General features: G+C 38.1%; 1 protein-coding gene across 1 annotated transcript in view; it reads left to right on the top strand.

Annotated features, from left to right (window-relative positions):
* MTMR10 (myotubularin related protein 10) overlaps window positions 1-20,021 on the top strand; it is a 40,840-nt gene extending 20,819 nt beyond the window's left edge. Inside the window, exons 6-16 of the mRNA XM_067305347.1 lie at window positions 7,055-7,145; window positions 9,758-9,938; window positions 10,396-10,483; window positions 10,654-10,742; window positions 11,721-11,851; window positions 11,976-12,045; window positions 12,219-12,289; window positions 13,232-13,401; window positions 14,729-14,899; window positions 15,854-16,036; window positions 16,581-20,021. Of these exons, the coding sequence (XP_067161448.1) occupies window positions 7,055-7,145; window positions 9,758-9,938; window positions 10,396-10,483; window positions 10,654-10,742; window positions 11,721-11,851; window positions 11,976-12,045; window positions 12,219-12,289; window positions 13,232-13,401; window positions 14,729-14,899; window positions 15,854-16,036; window positions 16,581-17,180 (1,845 nt within the window). The 3' untranslated portion in view covers window positions 17,181-20,021. The remainder of the gene's footprint in view (window positions 1-7,054; window positions 7,146-9,757; window positions 9,939-10,395; window positions 10,484-10,653; window positions 10,743-11,720; window positions 11,852-11,975; window positions 12,046-12,218; window positions 12,290-13,231; window positions 13,402-14,728; window positions 14,900-15,853; window positions 16,037-16,580) is intronic.
* Window positions 20,022-20,235: the final 214 nt, after the last annotated feature.

Below are 20,235 nucleotides of genomic sequence, written 5' to 3'. Positions count from 1 at the left end.
TTAAATTATTTTGGGACACTGGTCAACACATGTAGAATAGTCTTATACAGCATATTAAATGGAATTATTCTATTCTTTCTTGCATTTAACTGACATGCTAGCACCTCACTCCTGAAAGATTCTTTTGTCCGATTTTTGAGCCTGTCCCTCAAGAAGTACCTATTAACAGGACTGTCTGTATGTTTAAAAACAAAAAAGGTGGCCAGGCCTCCTTTATTTTTTTGTTTGTTTGTTTACATCCCACTATTTGTGCATGAAAATATTAGTACCTGTCTACATGGCAATAATTATGTGTGCATAATTTTTCTAGGGAGGACTAAGACTTAAAACCAAAGTATAATTGAGTTTTGATGGGAGGGAATGTGTCCGGTTCCTTGGGTATTCCAGAGGCACCCTCTGTCCTGCAGAATGCTGTCGCAGAGATCTGGTCATGGAGTCATAGAAATGCTGGGTGGGGGGACCTCTGGAGGTCACCTACCTACTCCTGCTTCCTCTTCAGAGTGGGACTGTAGCCACTGCTAGATCAGGTCAGCTGTGGGTTTGTCCAGCTGAGTCTTGAAAGCCACTGAGGATGGAGAGTTGAAAGCCACCCTGGGTGACCTGTTCCAGTACTGAACACACTTTCCCTTCATGAAAATTCTTTTCCTGATGTTCAGCGTGACCCTCCCAAGATGCAATTTTTGGCTGCTGCCTATTATGTCATCTGGCAAGACTGAGAAGTTTGTAACTACCTTCCAGGTAGCTGTAGGCAGCTATGAGATCACTCTTTAGTCTCATCGTTGCACAACTAAACAAGCCCAGCTCCTTCAGCCTCTCTTCAGAAGATGTGGTTTAGGACCCTAATCATCTTTGCATCCCTCTACTGGACCCTCTCCAGCTTCTCTTCTTTCCTCTTGAATTGGGGGCCCAACCTCCAGTCCCTTCTTGGAGAAAAATCAAAACAGTTCTTAGCTATTTTCTTTTCCCTCACAAATTTGCATGCTCATTTTGGGCTAGATATGAAGACCTCCTGAGTAAAAAAAGAACTGGATGAATTGTGCATGTGTGGTGTTTGAAAGTTTTTCAGGGTGCCCACTGGTTACTGGGTTGAGAAATTGCAGAACGCAGCACTTCTGTTGTAATCAGTGAATTGGGCAAGCTTTCATTCGATTAAAATCAAGTCTGAAGTATTTAGTCTCAAACATGCTTTTCAAGTAAGTTTTTTCACTTGTTAGTTTTAAAATAAGCAGAAGGGAAAATGATGTTTCAGATAGCATTACAATCCCTGTTCTGTGAATCAAGAAACCTGCATGTTAGTCCTTTATAAATCATAAATAACTTCCTTTGGCAAACTGTACCCGCAGCTGTACAAACCAAACAGGGAGATTTCTCTCTAACTAAATGTTATCCTGTTAATACAGGGTGTATCATCCCATGAATTAAGCACAGTTGGGTCAAAACTAAGTATCCACCTTCCTTCTATAATGTATATTTGAAACTATGTGAAACCTTGAGAATTATTATTTTAAAAATGAGCTTTAAATGTGTGGAATAGTTACAAGGAGGACAGATACTAAAGATCTTTATACAGTTATGGAATTTCTTTCATGCAAAATTCCTTGAAGTTTATGGAAATACTCATCAGCATTCTGATGAATATGTTGGGGTTGACAAAGGATGTAATCTGCCCCTAAGGAAGTATCTGTATTTGCAGAACAGGGACATAATGGAAAATAGCTCTTACTAATACAGCTGCTTTACTAGACTAGAGAGTATTCTGTGTCTGTCTTTGGTAGTAGGGGCAAGGAAGGATCCAAGTCTGAAAGCAGTTAACTCTGATGTGGACAATCAGATTCATTTGTTTACTTGAATATAGATGTGATAGGTGGATGATAACTTTTAGAGCTTCTTCTCCATCTTAAAGCAGAAATAAAATGAAAGAACTCATCAAATGATGTGAATGAATATATTTTGGGGTAAATTACCATGAAGAAGTTAAAAAAAAAAAAAAAGAGAGAGAGAGAAAAGAAAATTAGAGTTCTATTAAAAAAAAAACTACTTTCAACATTAACTGCAGCCAGTGCAAGCTAATAAAATACTGTCTCAACATTAATCAGTCTAGTAAATAATTCCTTCCACACTTTTGTTAAGGGGTGTTTGGCAAATGAGTTAATAAATAGAAGGGATGGAAACTTCACACTTACAATGATTTAACAGTTTGATTTCATTTTGTCTCTAAAATAAAGCTATAGAGCCCCCATAGAAAGGCAAGGCAGACGGGTGTGGGAGGAGGTGGAGGATGGGAAGCACGAGTGAGCAAGTTGGGGAAGCCTTAGTTAGGCAACCTGAAAGAAGTATTTCACACTCCTTAAAGGTAAAGAAAGAATTTTGTTTCGTAAATCACAAGAAACAGGTCAAACTGAAAACTCCTGCTAATTTCTAGCCATTACATAAAACTAACTTAACATTACATAAAACTTGACATAAAGCTAAGAAATTAAAACACATGAAATGTTGAGGCTTTAGATCTTAGGGACTGTTAAATAGTTGGCTGTTAGCATGTTGCCTTGCCGTGCATATGAATCTTGGCAGAGCACCAGCATGGCACACACCCTATAATCTCCTGATTCCTAAATATATCTCCATTTTCTTAGGTCCTTCTACCTCTTGCACTCCCTCAGCTTTTTTCCTTTTTTCAAGTATGTGCTCAGTTTCAGACACACATGCATAATCAAAACAGGAGGAAGTAATATTTATCTCAAATCTTGTTTCCTGCCCAATCAAAGCTCACCTTCCCCCATGGCATCGCACTTGGGGGGGGAGGGGGGACAATATTTTGCCAATTGTTATGAGGAATAAATACGAAACTCAGTTTTGGACAAATGACCCTGACCTTTTCAATCCCCCCTGCCACTTCCCAAACTCCTGCATTACCTTGTTGTAATTGCTTGTACAGATCATAAAATTGGTAATGTCTTGAGACACTGGGAATGCAGGAGAAGGCATTTTATATTTACAGTCTTTGGAGTGGGAGTAGAGGGGGTGCAAAAAGCTTAAGCTCAAAATTAAACTCACCTGAAGGCATTTTAAAAAGTAAAAATAGTATTTTAATAGTTCTCTTAAGTATTAGGGAAAAAAACCTGTAATTGCAATTCAAACACATGCTCTTGCAAACAAGGGTTCTGATATGGAAAATTATTTCAGTTTCTCAAATCCTTGTACTGTTTCCTCTCATCCAGATTGTTTGTACTCAAACCAAATTTAGTACTACCTATAGCTGGTGTTGAAGTTTCTGTAGAAGAAAAAAAAAGAACCTCTCTCAATGGTTCTTGGCGTGGGACTGGACCGCTCATGACTTTGCATCTAGGAGAACTTCTACGAGTGTTAGGGCTGAAAGTCTTGTTAGTTGAAAGCTTGTTTTTCCAAGGAGACTTGCTAACCTGCGAAGATTTAAAAAAATTCTGTCCGTGGGACTTGTTTGATCATAGTTTTGTGACTTTCCATTACAAAGTGTCTTCTCAGAACAGGAATTGCAGTAACAAGGGAAGAATAAGATGAAGCAAATATGTGTTTAATACTTATTTATTAGTGTGTATTAGTAGAATTTGTCTAAAATGTAAAATGAAGACAGTACCGGGATAAATATGAATATATTTTTAGTAAGAGAAATAGAGGTCCTGAGCCTGTGTTGTAATCTATAGGTGGACTGTTTCACCCGTGAGGTGGCTAGTGCTGTGAGTTAAGTCTGTTGTGTGGAAAAGCTGGGAGCACCCCTCTGGCCCTCTATTCCTGGGACCCCAATCTGAACGCATGCCGTCCCCCCACGCTTTACCCCTCCTAACCCAGCACTCACCCCTCCTCCCTGTTTGAAATGTGGCAAGTAAGCAAAAGAGATTTCAATTGCTCCTTTTAAAAATAGGGGGTTTTTACTGTTTTTCTATTTCATTATTTGGTGGCCCAGTGGCATTTTCTTAATGTCTTACAGTTCATCCTTGAGCCTTGCGAGTTGATCGGTGTAGTAAAAGGCTGTCATCCGTGACTCCTGTAAATGAAGATTAGGAGTACCTCTGTTAACATTGGTTACTCTCCTGAAAAATTAATTAGAAAAATGAAGGTCAAAATGTATATGTAAACAAATTTCCATTCTGTTTCATTGTGATTGATAGGTCAAACTAGTCTGTTAGAAGATGCCAGGTATTATAGAATAGCTGTTTTCTTGTTATGGTTCTTCAGTTTTGATTCGTATAATCACAAGGTGTCATAAAATTTTTATGGCTTCTGGTTACTTCATTGTAGTTATTATCAGTCTTTCCAAATCCTTAAAAATCAACTTAAATATTCATTTAAAAATCCATGCTAGATCATTTTTCGATGATGTTTTTACAATTTTTTCTGAGGAATGTGCTGTCTTCTATTTTGCATTGTAGTTTCATTGTTGAACTGCAAGTGTGAAGGAGAAAAGTCAAGGGAACTGTTCCTAAGACTTGATAGGAACTTTTTGCTGGGGACTGTTTGCAAAAAAACATTTTCAACTCTTGTAAGTTAATCTACAGCCATTCACCGTTTTATAAATAATGAAGAATGTCCCTGTCAAAAGCCAAAGTAGATAAAAATGTGGCAAAGGTTCTGTTATGTCCCATATATGTTGCCTTCAAGCTAGTAGAAGTACAAAATTTTCTCTGTGCAGAGATCAGCAAAAATGAACTGTCAGATTATTTCCTGTGGCACAGTGCTGTCAGTAGTATTAGTCCTTGTTTTGCACATCATGGTAATCTTTCTTTTTTGTATGCAACAATAAGAAAATTTTCTTTTACTAACAGAAAACAATTTCTTGGAAGCACAGAATATTTTTTAAAAATCATGTCCAAGACTTCCGAACAAAGAATAAATCTTGTCCACGTGTTGCCAAGTATAAAAAATCATGGAGAGTTGAAGGGAAGGGAAAGAAAGGAAAGGCAACATTTTTAGGGGTAATAATGAACTTACGCTATGCTTTTTAGTCCTTAATGAGGCATTAAAATTTTGCATGTGGAATTTCTGGATCTGAACATGTAGAATAGAGTTTTGTGTGGTATAACCTTTTTATTAAATGTGTCCTTTAGAAATAAGCAGGTACGTTTTAGTAAAAGGGAGGAGCCAATGCTAAGGGAAGAAGGCAAAGCTAACCCTCTAAATTCAGTCCTGAAACTTGGAGAGTAACAGTGCAAATCCCGCCTTGAAAGTTTTTTTTTCCCCCCCTTGAATTTGATTTTTCTAGTATTAGCTTTTTTGTCAAATCTTTTGCATTTATTAGTAAATATCCACATTTAAAGAGACTGACAATAGCAAAGCAAGACTGTATGTGAAGTCTAGTATCTAATCCTAGACTGTTTTGCACTTTTGATTTTAATGATGTGAGCGGTTCTACTAAAATTCAAACAATTCACATTGGTAGGAAAACCAGCTACTTATTTGGTGCTAGTCCTGAGACTTGCAAACAATGAGAAGGCTTAAACAAGGCTCTTCCTTGTGCCCCAGGTTGATCGCTGCTGTTCTGAGGATGGCTCTCTTTTCATTTGGGATCTTTGCCGAATTGCCCTTCCCAGGGCAGGGCTTGTGCCTCAGCCTGCTCAAACGTGATCACTGCGTCAGACCGCGGAGACCGTGCTGGAGCTTGCTAAGCCCACGGGCATCCAGCTGTGAGGGGCGGCTTTCAGTGGCGGATGAACGCCAGTCCTCTGAGGCAGGAGCTGTAAGGGCCAGGCCAAAATCTAGCGAGGCCGACATTTAGCTACCTTCAGAAAGTCTGGATGATATTTTAGTTCTCAAGATCATCTGGGGAGTGGGGAAGGGGTGCTTACTGGCATGTTTAATTAATGGTAGATTCTCACACTTGACTAAAGAGCCTAAGCTAAAAACTCAGTTTTTATTGAAAGAGGAGTTTCACGGAGAATATGTGGCATGCCATCCAGCTGACAAATGAGATGTGACTAGTGGGAAGAGAACATCTCCCACCATGAATTACTTCTTATTTTCAAGTAGCTTGGGGAAAAAGCTATTCTTCATTGACAAGCAATTTGCTTTGTGCTTATATGCATTGATGCCTTTCATATTTTTGGAATGCAACCTAGTAAGATGCAGGATGGACATAGGTCCTGGAAGTCTTCAAAGAACAACCTTTTATTTTCCTTTCCAAGAAGAGAAATTTCTGAGGGTTAAGTTTGGGGTACTACAGACTGGTAAGTTTATATGGGGCAAATTAGTGGAAGCTATAATAAAAATATAATTAGATACAATACTTTGTTTAAATATGATATTTTGCAGAAGAGCCAATAGGGCTTCTGCAAAGGGAAGCCACACTTCAGAAACCTCTTGGACCAACTGACAACTTTGTAGGAGAAATATCCACCAAAAGCTGTTGAATACGGAGACATGATCTCAGTTTAGAAAGTCCCTGAGCAGCAAATTGCTGAAAAATATCCTGGTAAAATTTCACTACAGGCCTGCTCTGTTTTTACTCTCTTTCCCAAGCATCTGTTGTTGACTGCTGTCAGGGACGGAGTGCTGGACTGGACTTTTTGAGCCTGCTCAGAATAGCCTTTCTTGTATTCTTCTGCTACACTAATAAGTACTCTTTGTTCCTCTGGTATCAGAAGACCAATCGCAAATGAGATTTTGCTGTGCTTGTTCATGATCTGTGTGTCAGCTCTTTTCTTTTTCTGTTTTCCTCCCATGTCCATATGTGGGTGCGTCTGCACAGCTTAGCAGCTCTCAGTCCTTGTGAGTAGCTGCTTATACAGAGAATCATGTTTGGGGATGACTGTTGCACTCTGACCTTTCTTTCAAAAACTTAGTTCACCCTTGCTTGGTAATCATTATTGATAGAAGATCAAGAACTCACCTACTATGACTACAGTAATGTCCTCTCATCAAATATTAGTATGTTTAACTAAATATAATTCGCTCTGCTCAAACCTAATATGGAAATAAACCATCAAAAGAGTGTTTCAACTTTTGCTCTGCCTATTTCATGCTGTCATAACCAATAGCAATGATTTTTATGTATATAATTAATAATAAATGTTTTCTTTCCTAGGTGTGCCTTGCAATAGCTCATTATTCTCAGCCAACAGATCTCCAGCTCCTCTTTGCATTTGAATATGTTGGGGAGATGTATCATAATCCAGGTAAGCATGAAAATATATTTTTTTCCCATTTTGTAATATGTAATTTTAGCGAGACTTCTAGTCGGAAACAATGGCAAAAAGCATTTGAGGCTTTCTCCAGGGATAATTAAATTGGCTTGTCCTGCACCAACTTCTTATTTTTGGATGTAAGTCAATCATTGGGATAGACATTAACTATCAAAATCAAAAGAAATGTCTTTCCTGTCTGAAACAAAACAAAACTGCCAATGTCAGTATGAATACTCATTTCTCAATTCACGCTTCAATCCTCCTATTGTATGTCTTTATTAGTACTCTAGGTACCTAGCTAATCTCCCATCAGGCAGGTTTGTTCACCTGCCCTTCTGTTGGGAATAAGTTTCTCTTCTGGTGGTATTGCAGGAGGATTTGTGCAACTTGGGACTCCATACCTTCTTTCCTAGAGGCTTACTAGGCAGTTCTTCCCACTCAAAACCTCCACCACCCCTGCTGAGTTGGAGCACACCCTCTCTGCTCAAGGCCAATCTCCAACTGAACCCTGTCAGTTAGGTAAGCCTGAAAAAGATGCCTTTGGATCGTGATTTCTAGTGTAATGCTGTGAGGTCACTGCTTAGTGTTCCCCGGCCAATACACAGCTCAAAACCAGCAGTTCTAGCGTAACAAGCCTCCCAGGACAGAAAGTGCCACAGAGGTGCTCAAATACTTACTCAGCAGCTGGCATTAGAAACCATTGATCTGCCTGTTACAAAACTTGAATGTTGTGGAACTTGAGTTCAGGGCTTCAAATTGGCCCAAAACTGTATACTTCCGTGCAGGTGCCTACATGACTGCTCTAAATATGCAGAAGAAATGTGTACATAATTACGTTGTGCACATAATTACACATACAAATTCTCACCTGGTAAAACTTGGGCAGTTATTAAGGTCCATGTATTTTTTCTTTAGCTTTTTAAAGTATTAAGGAGGAAGCCAATTTGCAGACATTGAAGTGTTAAAGTAGAGAGTAAGCAAAATGTTCGTTTGTCACAAAGTTGCCCTTACTCTGTCCTTAAAATACCATTTGCTATATGGAAAAAAATTTAGTAGAAGAGTTGCATAAGGTGGGTAAAAAATGATCCTTTGCGGCAGCAGACCAGGAACGGCAAAAGCTATTTGTACTGCTGTGCTGCTGTTGTTGGAGGAAGGAGCTTGAACTACTTTTTTTTTTTTTTTTTTTTTTTTAATTAACTGAAAAGTCTCCACACAGTAAAGCGAACTCTGATGTTTGTGGCGTAGATCTCTGGCTTTGCTTTTACAATTCCAGTACTGTGGTTTACAGCTCTCTTTCCCTGCTAGCCCTGAAAGAGTAAAAGCTGAAATATTGTCTTTGTGCTTCTTGGGGACCATAAAGAGCCTGCGTTGCTCTTGTATATATGTACATCATTTTTCCCCAGTATATAGTTCATAATTGTGTTTCCTGCTATTAAATAGTAAAAGTGTAATGATATATATTTCTCCATTAATGATAATATTTCTCCGTTCACTGTGTTTGAACAACTACTTCATTCTGATTTTAATATAGTTTTCTTCTGAAAAACATAAAAAGTAGTCTGAGTACCAGTGGAAGAATGAAACTGATAGATACAGAAAGTATAAACAGAAAGGAAACATAATCACGAAGAGGCCAGGAGAGCCATAAGCCTGTGCTCTGCTTCGCTTGAGCAGGCACTTACGGCTTTACAGACGCCCGCTAAAGCTAGGAGCTTTCATGGGGCAGATAGAAGGGGTGGGTCTCAGTTTGTTTAACTTTCAACTAAAAATGTATTCCCAAGTATCAAAAAATGTAATCTCCTTTGACACAGTTGACTGCTTCCTTGGAACCTAAAGAATGATCAGCAAAAGGCATCTTCTGCGTTAGTAACAGGGTATCTTCTTGATCTCTAGGCACAAAATGGAAGGGCATTTTTTGTCATACATTAGGAAGTATGCCTTTTCAAACAGTTTTGATTTATTTTATTTGCTATCAATGCAACAGTTTGTTCCTTTTACATTTTCTGAATGTAATAACGCTTCTAAATAGCAATTTCTAGGAAAAAGCTGTTGAAATTATATAATATTTATTCTATTTGCTTCATAAGGTAGTTCAGTTAGGTAGTAGTGTATAATGGATAAATATTTTTAAAACATGGATAACTTTGGCATGTTGAAGAGAGAAATCCTGTGACTAAAGACATTTGTTCCTGATTGTGATTATGGTTTGTTTTCTGCCAAGCAACACAATATATCAGCTTTACATTTCTTCTCTGTTGAAACAGCAGGAAAAATACATTTGCATTTTTATGTATTGCCAGGCTGTCATTAAATCACTGATCTGGTTTAGTATAAAAATAGGTAATGTCAATCCTGATGCTAATTTCTCACTTTTATAATTAGGAAGGAAATTTTCAATTTTTTTCTTTCCTCTACTTTCCTCTGCTTTCCTCCTCTGCTTTCCTCCTCTGCTTTCCTCCTCTGCTTTCCTCCTCTGCTTTCCTCCTCTGCTTTCCTCCTCTGCTTTCCTCCTCTGCTTTCCTCCTCTGCTTTCCTCCTCTGCTTTCCTTTTCCTCCTTTTTCTCTTTTCTTTTAATATGCATTGATAAATTTTCTTTTCCTAGCAAAGAAGGTGAACAGAATAGACCCAGGAGGTGGTGGCAGCAGCAGCAGCAGCAGCAGTGCCAGTGGTCAGCAGACACCTTTGTTTGAAACTTACTCTGATTGGGATAGAGAAATCAAAAGGACAGGTGCATCAGAGTGGAGAGTATGTTCAGTGAATGAAGGCTATATGATATCTACCTGGTAAGTTTTTCTTATAATGCAAGCAAGCATGGAGAAAAAACAAGGCAATCATGCTGTCTTTTCCTGTCTCCCAGCATGTGCCTATCTCCTCTACCAAAACCTCCATCCTACCTACCGGTGCACTTCACCTCCTAAGCATGCCGCTCTGCGGAGAGGCCCTCAGTTGAAAAATCCTGCAGGTGTTGTCATTATAAGAAATGTAGTATTTTGGGAACATTTATAATCTGGCATCTGCTGCTATCATGCCTCTGTGCTTCCCTCTGAGACATGCAGGTTTCTAAACAAATACATCTGAGCTGCACCAATAATGACAAAAAAAATGCTGCAGATGTATAGAACAATGCATTAGGGGCTGGTGCATTATTAACAGAGTTGGAAAACCAGCAGTGCAACAAGAGAAAAGCTGTTACAGTCCTTAGGGAAAAAGTAACCTTTTGTATCATGTTTTTTCCCCAAGCCTTCCAGAATACTTTGTGGTCCCATCTTCCTTAGCAGATCAAGACCTTAAGCTATACTCTTACTCTTTTATTGGGAGACGAATGCCGGTAAGTGTAATCTTTATTCTGTTACTCTTCATGGTCATCATACAATATTATCTTAAAGATGTATGTGCAAATTAACATAGTTTCGCGCAGCATTAAAAAAAAACATTTCCCATGGAACAACGCTAAACTGTTTTTTGTTGTTTGTTCCTTTTGTTTTTTTCCCACATAAGTTATGGTCCTGGAATCACCCTAATGGGAGTGCTCTTGTAAGAATGGCCAACATTAAAGATGTATTGCAACAAAGAAGGATTGATCAAAGGTAAACAATTGGATAAAGTTGTCCTCTAACAGGACACATAGTATAAAGCAAGTGGTGATTGTGTGTAACACACAGCATAATTCATAATTGAGATCATACTTGTTTATTAATGTTCCAGTGTGATAGCTTTTGAGAAACAAAAGCCCTGAATACAGCTCTGGCACAATTTCTATTCAAGGTCCATTTCAGTTGGAATAATGACTATTTTTTCAAGTTTTAAAGGTTGTACATGTACAACATGCTGATGTTTCAGAAAGACAGTATTTCTTGATAAATACTTAGTTTAGGACTAAACTTATCTTTTGCATTGATATTATTATAACATAAATTTTGTTGGTGGAGAATTTCTTAACCTGCTTCAGCAAGACACAGTAAGAATTATTTAATTTATTTGTGTCAATGTAGAAATACAGTTTTATAGATTTAGTGCCACAAGGCATACAGTATTTCTGTGAAATACTTTGTATTCCCTGTCCTTGATGGAAGATGAAGGCATTTAGAGCCTAGTGTAAGTAGTTTACTAGCTTGATATTTCTTTGCTCAATTTATTGGGAGACTTTTTGAAGATCTTGTATTGCATCTGTTAGGCTGGAGCTGAGTCTTATTTGAATCTCTGTCAGATTTACTGGTTTGTATGCTTCATACGTGTTCTGTTTATTTAGCATAGATAACCTTTCTAAAAACTGTGGAAAATTAAAAATTGAATAATGATGAGTTATTTAATCTATAACTTGTTTCAATGATCCAGCCTTTGCATTTTTCTTTTTTATAATTAGCAAATGTCAAAAATATTTGAGCCAGTAGCTTTGTAGCAGGAGCAGTATATTTCCTAAATACAACTAGGACATGTTTTTTTTAATGACAAGCATGTTTTTGGTTGTTTGCCGTTGTAGATTTTGGAATATTTCTTAAAAGACTCTTTCTCCTCTCTCCAATAATAAACTAACAGTTTCTTTTTTTTTTTTTTGTTATTATTAGGATTTGTAATGCAATAACTCGAAGCCATCCCCAGAGAAGTGATGTTTACAAGTCTGATTTGGACAAGTATCTCCCCAGCATCCAGGAAATCCAGGCTGCACATATCAAACTCAAACAGCTGTGTGTTAATGGTAGGCTGCACTGTAGTTCTTTCACAGTGGTTATTTTCTTGAAATACAGCAATTCTAACAGATCTCGTTAACCAGAATAGTTATCTGAAATTATTCTGCAATGTTACTACTTTCCTTGTTGCAGAGCCTTTTGAAGAAACAGAAGAGAAGTGGCTGTCCTCACTGGAAAATACTCGTTGGTTAGAGTATATCAGGTTGGTACCATTACTAAAATGATGGGATGTGTTAATCTTTCACCAGTGTTAATTAAGCAGTAAATCAATTAAAGAATTCTCTATTTTAATAAATACAGATATCCCTAATTTTTTTTTATATACAGAGTGAACCTATGGTATTAATTGTTGTATCACTTTCTTCTCTTGCCTAGATCATTTCTTAAGCATTCTGCTGAGCTTGTGTATATGATGGAATGTAAGCATGTTTCCGTAGTTCTGCAAGGTAATATAACCATGTAGCATGCCATAACTCTTAGCATTAGTGTGATAAAGTAGTTAAAAGACATTTAGATAAAATAAATTGTAACCTTTATACATAAAACCCATCATTTCTAAATATTTCAGGCATCTGAGGATCTAGAAAGGAAGCATATTTTATTATGTATCTGAACTGCAGCATAGTCCATAGCATCAAGGGAGTATTTGAGTCTTTCCACTATATCATTATCAGAGAAAAAATGAAATCAAAACTATAGGGTGAACTATTACATTGTGTTAATTGGGCTAATATTCCCTGCATAAGCAATATCAGTTTTTTTCAGAGGTTGCATATACAAAAGCATTTCACTAACATTGGCCGCTGTTGTGTATGTGCAAAGATATTTCAGAACAGAAGGACTTTGGAAAACTTGTTGTTATATAAATCAGAAATTTTGTAAATTCTGTAATTTTTACAAGAGCTGTTCAGCTGATATATGACACTATGCCCATATAATGGACTCTTAAAATTGCTTCAGTGTTGTGATAGATGAACGATGTGCCTTCTCTGAGCATTATTTACAGAAAGAGTCCAAAAAATGTTAGCCTGAAGTATTTTATTGTTCCAAGGGTGGAAAATATGTTGAAACTTTCTAGCAACATGAACACCCTTCTTTTCAGCACATCTTGCTGTAAATGCCATGGTTTTGGGTGGGTATTTGATTCTTGATAAAGGCACTGCTCTGCTGGATACTGCAGGAATCTTTACTATAATATGAGTCTCAGGAAAATAAAGCTGTTTTTTTTTTCTCTCTCTTTTTTTGAAACTGGGAGAACAGTAACAACAATGAAAAGCATGCTTTAAAAGAATTAGAGAAAAACACTAAACCTAGTTGCTGCTTTTTTGCTCTTTGAGATATAATTCTGTGTATGTATATATATTTCATACATTCTCTGTTATTCACAGAGGAAGAGGGACGAGACCTGAGCTGTCTTTCTGCTTCTCTCATTCAAGTCATGCTGGATCCCTATTTTCGAACAATTGTTGGATTTCAAAGCTTAATACAGAAGGAATGGGTCATGGCAGGATATCAGTTTTTAGATAGGTGTAACCACTTAAAGAGATCTGACAAAGAGGTAAAATGAATTGTACTTGTATGTGATAACAATAGGCAATTAATATCAACCCGAACACTTAGTCACACAGAAATGTAAGCTAAAAGGTGTTTTTCATACTTTCCAAATTCATGAAGCTGCTGTCAGAAAAAATGAGTTTTTGTCCAAAATAGAGTTCTCTTTATCCTCTGTAGCCGTTTGAGAATCAGCGAAACACTAGGTGAAATCAAATGTTGCTGGATTTTTATGTTGCTACAGTTTTATACATGAAAGTGTCCCACGGTTACAAATGCTAACACAGCCCATATTTTAGGCTAAAAGGGGTTCAGGAGTGTGTTGGGGTGTGTGTGTGTGTTTTGTTTGTTTGTTTTACCAAGGGCATCTCTTTTCTGTTCACCAACGTTTTTGGGAATGCCAAGTCATACCAATATGCTGAGCTTTTCAAAGCAGTGATCTGGTAGAGAAGCACTGGAGCTTTATGAATACTGATGCACAACTGCCAAGCAGATTAATAGAGGGTAGCACAGTGCTTGATGTTCAGTATTTCCAGTTAATCTTATGGTTACTAGAAACAAAGAGGACCCTAAGTTAGCAGCCTTTTCCAGGGACAATGCCCAAGAGAAACAGAAGAACGGTGCCCTCAGAGAGTGGAGCAAGCAGATAAACTGATGACCCTGTGAGCGCTAGGCAGACAAAATAAGTGAAGGGGTAAAAGGACCTGAAATACCAAGGGGGGGAATAATGAGATAGCAGGCAACTTGACCCTAGGAAAGGACATATAGAAGGGTAAAACTGGGAAGAGGAAAATATTTTTAAAGCTTTGTATAAATGGTGGTTTATACTTTTGCCATTCATGGGCCAGTGCAGAAATAGCTTGAACATGTAGTGAGAAGTTAATGTGGCTGAATCACAAGCTCTCAAGTCATTTCAAACAAGAAGGAAGTGTATAGATTATAAAAATAAGGCCAAGTAGTAAGGAAGGCTCATTTAAGGACTGGAAATGATTGGAAATGATGAAGGACCTACAAGATGACACAAAGCACATTGTAGCTACATAACTAAGAGACCAGGAAAAAAGTGATTGGCTTCTCAAAGGGAAAGCTGTGGAAGGGTAATGCTGAGCAAGTCAGTTGACACAATCACTCATGAAAGTGGCTGAACAGAAATACTAGGTATTTCAGTTGCATGAAATCATGAAAAATATAATACTCTGCTTCAAATTGTTTACACTGTTAAGGGGCATAACAGAGGTGTAGCTAAATACCCTAATGAGAGCATTGACTGCAAATAAATAGGTATGTCTTGGGAAAAGCTGATGTAAATCTAATAACTCTGTTTCTTTTCCAAGTCTCCTTTGTTCCTGATGTTTCTTGACTGTGTTTGGCAGCTGCTAGAACAATACCCAGCAGCCTTTGAGTTTTCTGAAATGTACTTGACCATATTGTACGACAGTGCACGTATCTCATTGTTTGGCACTTTCCTTTTCAATTGTCCGCATCAACGAGTAAAGGAAAGCACAGTGAGTATGAAGCGTTACACCTACTTTTCAAATAAGTGACTTAAGCCTGCCGTTCTGAAAATAACATCATCTAAGCTAAATGGCATTCCTTAGTATTTCAAAATGTCACACACTGTTCAGGGCAAAATATTCAACTCCCCAGATGAATGTGATCAGAATGTCCCTTTCAAGTGATCTTTGCATAGACAGTAACTAAATGTTTATGAAGAAAGTCTTTTAATTTTATTTTTTATTTTTTCCTAGAAAAGCATTGTTATTTTACATGATTAGTGGTACTCCTTTAGGAAACAGATTTATATTTTTGGAATTGGTAAAGTAGAATGACAGGCAATAAGTAGAATTTCAGGTTTCAGGCAAACTTTGAAATCTCTTCATATGACATAATTGTTTACATAGTTGATTAAATTAATTCATTAAATACCTAGTGGCAGGTTAGTTGAATGTTTACAGTAATAATGCACAATGAATGCTTATATAAAGATATTTAGAAAACCAGTCAGATGTTTTTGAAAACTGTAGTTTGCTGGAATTCTGTGTAGAAAACACGATGGCCGTTAAAAGTAAATTTTAATGAGTTTTGTTAAACAGCTTCCCTTTAAAGTTGTAGGTAGTAGCTGCCTTACAAAGAAATAGAGTATTGAGAGATCATTAGTGTATTCTCAAAATAACACTTTTGTGTTTTTAAGACTAAACAAATAAGTAATTTAATATATAATTGAAAGTCATTTCTGCTAAGTAAGCATTAGTCCTGCCTCTGTGTTGCACAAAGAAAAAGCAGAGTACAGCCCTATTCTCCAGCAGTCGACCATCTTGTTCTGTTGCTTTAATCTGCAGCTGCCTCTAAATTATATTCCTGCTCTTTTTCACCCAATAATTATGCAGTTTTGTATTTCAGATTTGTGAATAAGCTTATTTTATTTAATTTTTAATATGCATAAATGTTACTTCTTGCAGGAATTTGCCATAAGCAAAAACATCCAACTGGGTGATGAGAAAGGCCTCAGATTTCCTTGTGTTTGGGACTGGTCTCTTCAGTTTACAAGCAGGGATCGCTTGCTCTTTCACAACCCTTTGTATATTGGAAAGAGCGCACCGTGTGTACAGAATGGAGCCGTGAAAAGTTTTAAACGCTCCAAGGTAACGATGGTGCTGTCTGTCCGTGAATGGACCGTTTCTGTGCTTAGCTGTAAAATGTTATGCTCAACAGTTTGCAACTATGTAGTGCTTTACAACCTCATTGTAGCAATAAGCGTTACCTCTTTTAGCTTAAAAAATGTCCACAAAAATGAATTTCTATGGAAGTAAAGATCTCAGTTGTGGAACGCAAGGCTATTGCTACGTTCCAGGACATTCTCTGATATGACTGGGCTCACTGCCAATAATTACATTACTTCACTTATAGAAAAGTGATGACATTCCTTTTTTGCTGAGGGTTGTCAGTTTTTTTACTGAATACTGATTGAGTCAATCATTCATTGTTTTTGAAAGTTAGAAAACATATGTGTTTATTTTTAAATGCCAAGAGTGGTCCCAGTGTTTGCCCTGTGAGCCATGCAGTGGTGACTCATAAGCTCAGAAGTGTTTAGAGGTCACTTCATTTATCTGGATGATGCATCTCAGGGAACTCTGAAGTTGTAAATGAGCATAAAGCTGGAAAATTAACAGTATTTATCTTCTGCAGAAAAACTATAGCTCAACCTTGAGAGGTGTCCCCCCAGCATTAAAGAATGGAATCATCGTTGAGCAAGAGTTCTTTCCGAGAAGAAACTCTTTGATACTAAAACTGAAACCAGACTTTTTACAGCAAACAGAGAGTCAGAGTAACAGCATGGAACAGTACTTCAGAGACTGGTTTGCGAAGCCTGTTGATCTGCATGGCGTAATTCTACCCCATCTCTCTGGAACACAAATAAAACTGTGGAAACTGTGCTACTTCCGCTGGGTTCCTGAGGCCCAAATTAATCATGGTGGCTTCATCACTGCTTTCCATAAAGTCTCTTTGCTGGCTGATGAAGTAGACATGTTAAACAGGAATCTTCGACAATACAAAAGCAACTCTTCTTTGCAAGGTGACTGCTCGGAACTGGATCACAGCAGGATGTACTTCAGAGCAAATGGTTTGAATGACACTTCTGGGGCCCCAGACTTTCTCTCCTCCTCATTCCCGTTTTCTCCTATAGGGAACCTATGCAGACGGAGCATTCTGGGAACGCCTTTAAGCAAATTTTTAAGTGGTGCCAAAATCTGGCTATCCACTGAGACACTTGCAAATGAAGACTAAGATGATGTGAGGCTTTAAAGGTTTGGGGAGAATATAGCAGATCATTTTGTCTTTTCTAAGTTAACACTGCTAAATGCGGCATTGGAAGCTGTAATAATTTTATATACGAATATTACGTAAGTTTTGCACAAATATTTAAAAGCAAAGCGAATCATGCTTCAAATCGCACAATTTTGTCTTCGGTAGTTCTCATCTACATGTCTTGTCTGGTTTCTGATCCCTAAATCTTTTTATATATTCTCAGTTTGGCTCATTATATGAGATGGAGCATTTCATTTGCTAATTGAAAGAAAAGCTTGGTGTGGTCATTAGAGAGGATTGTGTTTGAAATAACTGTTTTCTCAGATTGTGACTGAAATGAATCTTGTGTCAAATCAAAGTAGAATTAGGTGTAGCGGACACAAATTGACAGCAGAAATCTGGGAACTATTTTATAGTATATAGGAAGGAAGAGTACATATATGCGTACGTACATACTAATTTTCTGTGACTTGATCACCCTACAAACATGTTAATGCAGTGTGTGCATCCATAGGGTTTTTTTTGTTCCCTTTTCTTTCTCTCCTCAGATGTATTCACTAGCAATTAGTCAGATTCATGCTCTTTGTCAGGAGCTTGCCTTTAGGTCATAGGAATCAACTTCAGGACAATGCACTGTTAACCTTAAAACATTTACTGTAGATAATGGTATTATAGTAGCCTTAGAAGTGCCTTTAATTGAGAAGAAACAGTAGCAAGAACACTCTAATGCAGCTGAAAAAAAAAAACAACCAACTTTTAAAAATAGATTGTTACAGTAAGGTCTTGTTCCACCCTCATCTCCCCCTCCACATTTCTGAAAATAACAGAAGGCCAGCTCAGGAGAGACCAGGTTTTGCTTTCTAAGATTAAGCTTGTTTGTAAGTCTCATGAGTGCCTCACTTTTTTATTTAAGCACCTCGAATACCCAGCGTTATATCCCTGTACAGATCCTGATTCCCCTGACCCTCTCCTCATCCTAGAGTAGGATGAAGTCACTTTTGGCAGAATTCGTGCTTGAGCCCTGCTGGGTTCCAGAAAGGAGGCCAGGCTCTGAGTGGTCAGATCCACGAGGCGTGCTGGTAGCAGTGTGCTGGTGTCACGACTGGAAGAGTTGTTGTTAGTGGTGCCTTCTTTTTACATACTAGCTAGCCAATACGGACAGTGCAATAGCACTGCCTGAGGGAATTAAATCCAGCAGCCTCCCTCTGCCTCATGCAACAGCCTCCCCACTACTGTAAAACCTTTCAGTGATACCTCTCGTGGGGGAGCTGTGCCTGAAAAAGCCTCAGGTTTCATAGGGAGAAAAACGAGAGAGAGAGAGAAGCGTGCTGGGAGGGAGAAAAAAAAAAAAGTACATTGCTCTCATAGACTAAGGCATGGGTGAATGACAGGAGGATGCCTCTCTGTCCAGTACTTCCTCTTAACGGTGAGTCCGTATTGTATATTATCCGATTTCTGCATAAAACACAAAAGCTATGGAACTGAACCAACACTAGGCCTCTGTTCAGGGTTTGACTTGCAAGTTAAGGCACCTAATGCCTTTTACAATAGACTAGGAGCCACTCTTAGTTATTAGGAAAAACTGTATAATGATAACATGCAGTATATGAGAGTTTAAAAAAAAAGGGGGTGGGGGAGCAAGAATGTGGAGATGCTTGTGTGCAAAAGCAAGCTGATCTTCAGCACAGCCTATATCACAATAATATGGTTTTTGGATGTCTAAGACTGCAAAACTGTTTATTATACAGAATATGCATCTGGAGTGGCCTTATAGGTGCAACCTTTGTGCTAGAAAAGTCCAGTGCGTACAGGAGCCTGTTTTCCGCAGGCTGAAAATTACCTAAACTAACGACACAGCTGCTGGGGGCACTGGGCATGCTGCTTTCTCGCACTGTGTTTGGTTTGGTGGGGGTAAGTGGGCAGTTTTGTTTTGAAGGTGAGCTGGTGTGAGAGGGGGGGGAAAAAAAAAAAAAGACAACTCCTCTTTTTAACTAAGCAAACCCCCCGAAACCTGTTTTTATGCAAAGAAGCTGAGTGAGTGGTGAGTGAGTGAGTGTGTGTGCGCGCATGTGCATGTTATGAGATTTAGCCAGATTGTTTCTGGTCAACTGTTTGTGAGGAGAAAAGGTGTATCCACCTCAATTGCCTAATTATGCTGCAAGACTGTCTGAGCACGTTACATGGGCCACAAACTGTTGTTGTTTATTTACAAGCTTGCTGGAGCCGCCATCTAACTTGTTCAATTCATTATTCAAATGTTTTAGTTTGCGTTTGTGGTGGTTTTTAACTTGCTAACTGCTTCCCCTGGCCTGATACTTGACATAAAAGACCTCAACCTGTGTGCTTATTGTCTTTTGGTACCTATTTTTTTTTCCTTTTTAAATTACATTTAAAACTATAGTCTTTTTTTTTTTTTCCCCCTTCCTTAAAGGAATAACTTTTTTGGTTTAAAGGTACCAAAAAAATGTGTAAATAAATTGCTCCACCCAGTTAGGCAGCTGGTGGAATTAAAAAAAAAAAAAAAAATTAATGCTTAGGCTAGTACCCTTTTGGGGGAAAAAAGGGTACTATATTTAAACAGGATTATCTTTTATAAGGAGTTTTTCAGAAATTTTTACATTTCAGTTCTAAGATGTGTATAGATGCTGCAGATGGTCTTTGTATTTTATATATATTATATGGGGGGGGATCGAGGGGGAAGGGCAGAGAAATACTATGGCTTTAAAATAAACAAAAACCTGTCTAAATATCTGTTTGCCAAACAGACTTAAAAATTTCCAGTTCAGAAATGGGAGTTGGACAAGCAAAGGCTGAGCTGGTGGTAAGCATGGGGGGGGGGGGGACTGGTAACTCATGGGTAAGGGGTGCGGGAAGGAAGGGGTCTGTTTGTGTTCCTCTAAAAAAGCAGACCAGGTTCTGCTTCCTTGTGGCCGTATGGCCCTTGCCTTCCAGGCAATTTCAACAACTGACTGACTACTGCGTGCATGCGTGTGCGTGTGTACTTTTTCCTCCCCTTGAACTAGTAAGTTAAACA

This window comes from Apteryx mantelli, chromosome 15 (genome assembly GCF_036417845.1).
Source record: "Apteryx mantelli isolate bAptMan1 chromosome 15, bAptMan1.hap1, whole genome shotgun sequence".
Lineage (NCBI taxonomy): Eukaryota > Metazoa > Chordata > Aves > Apterygiformes > Apterygidae > Apteryx > Apteryx mantelli.
This window is presented reverse-complemented; position numbering and strand designations above follow the sequence as displayed.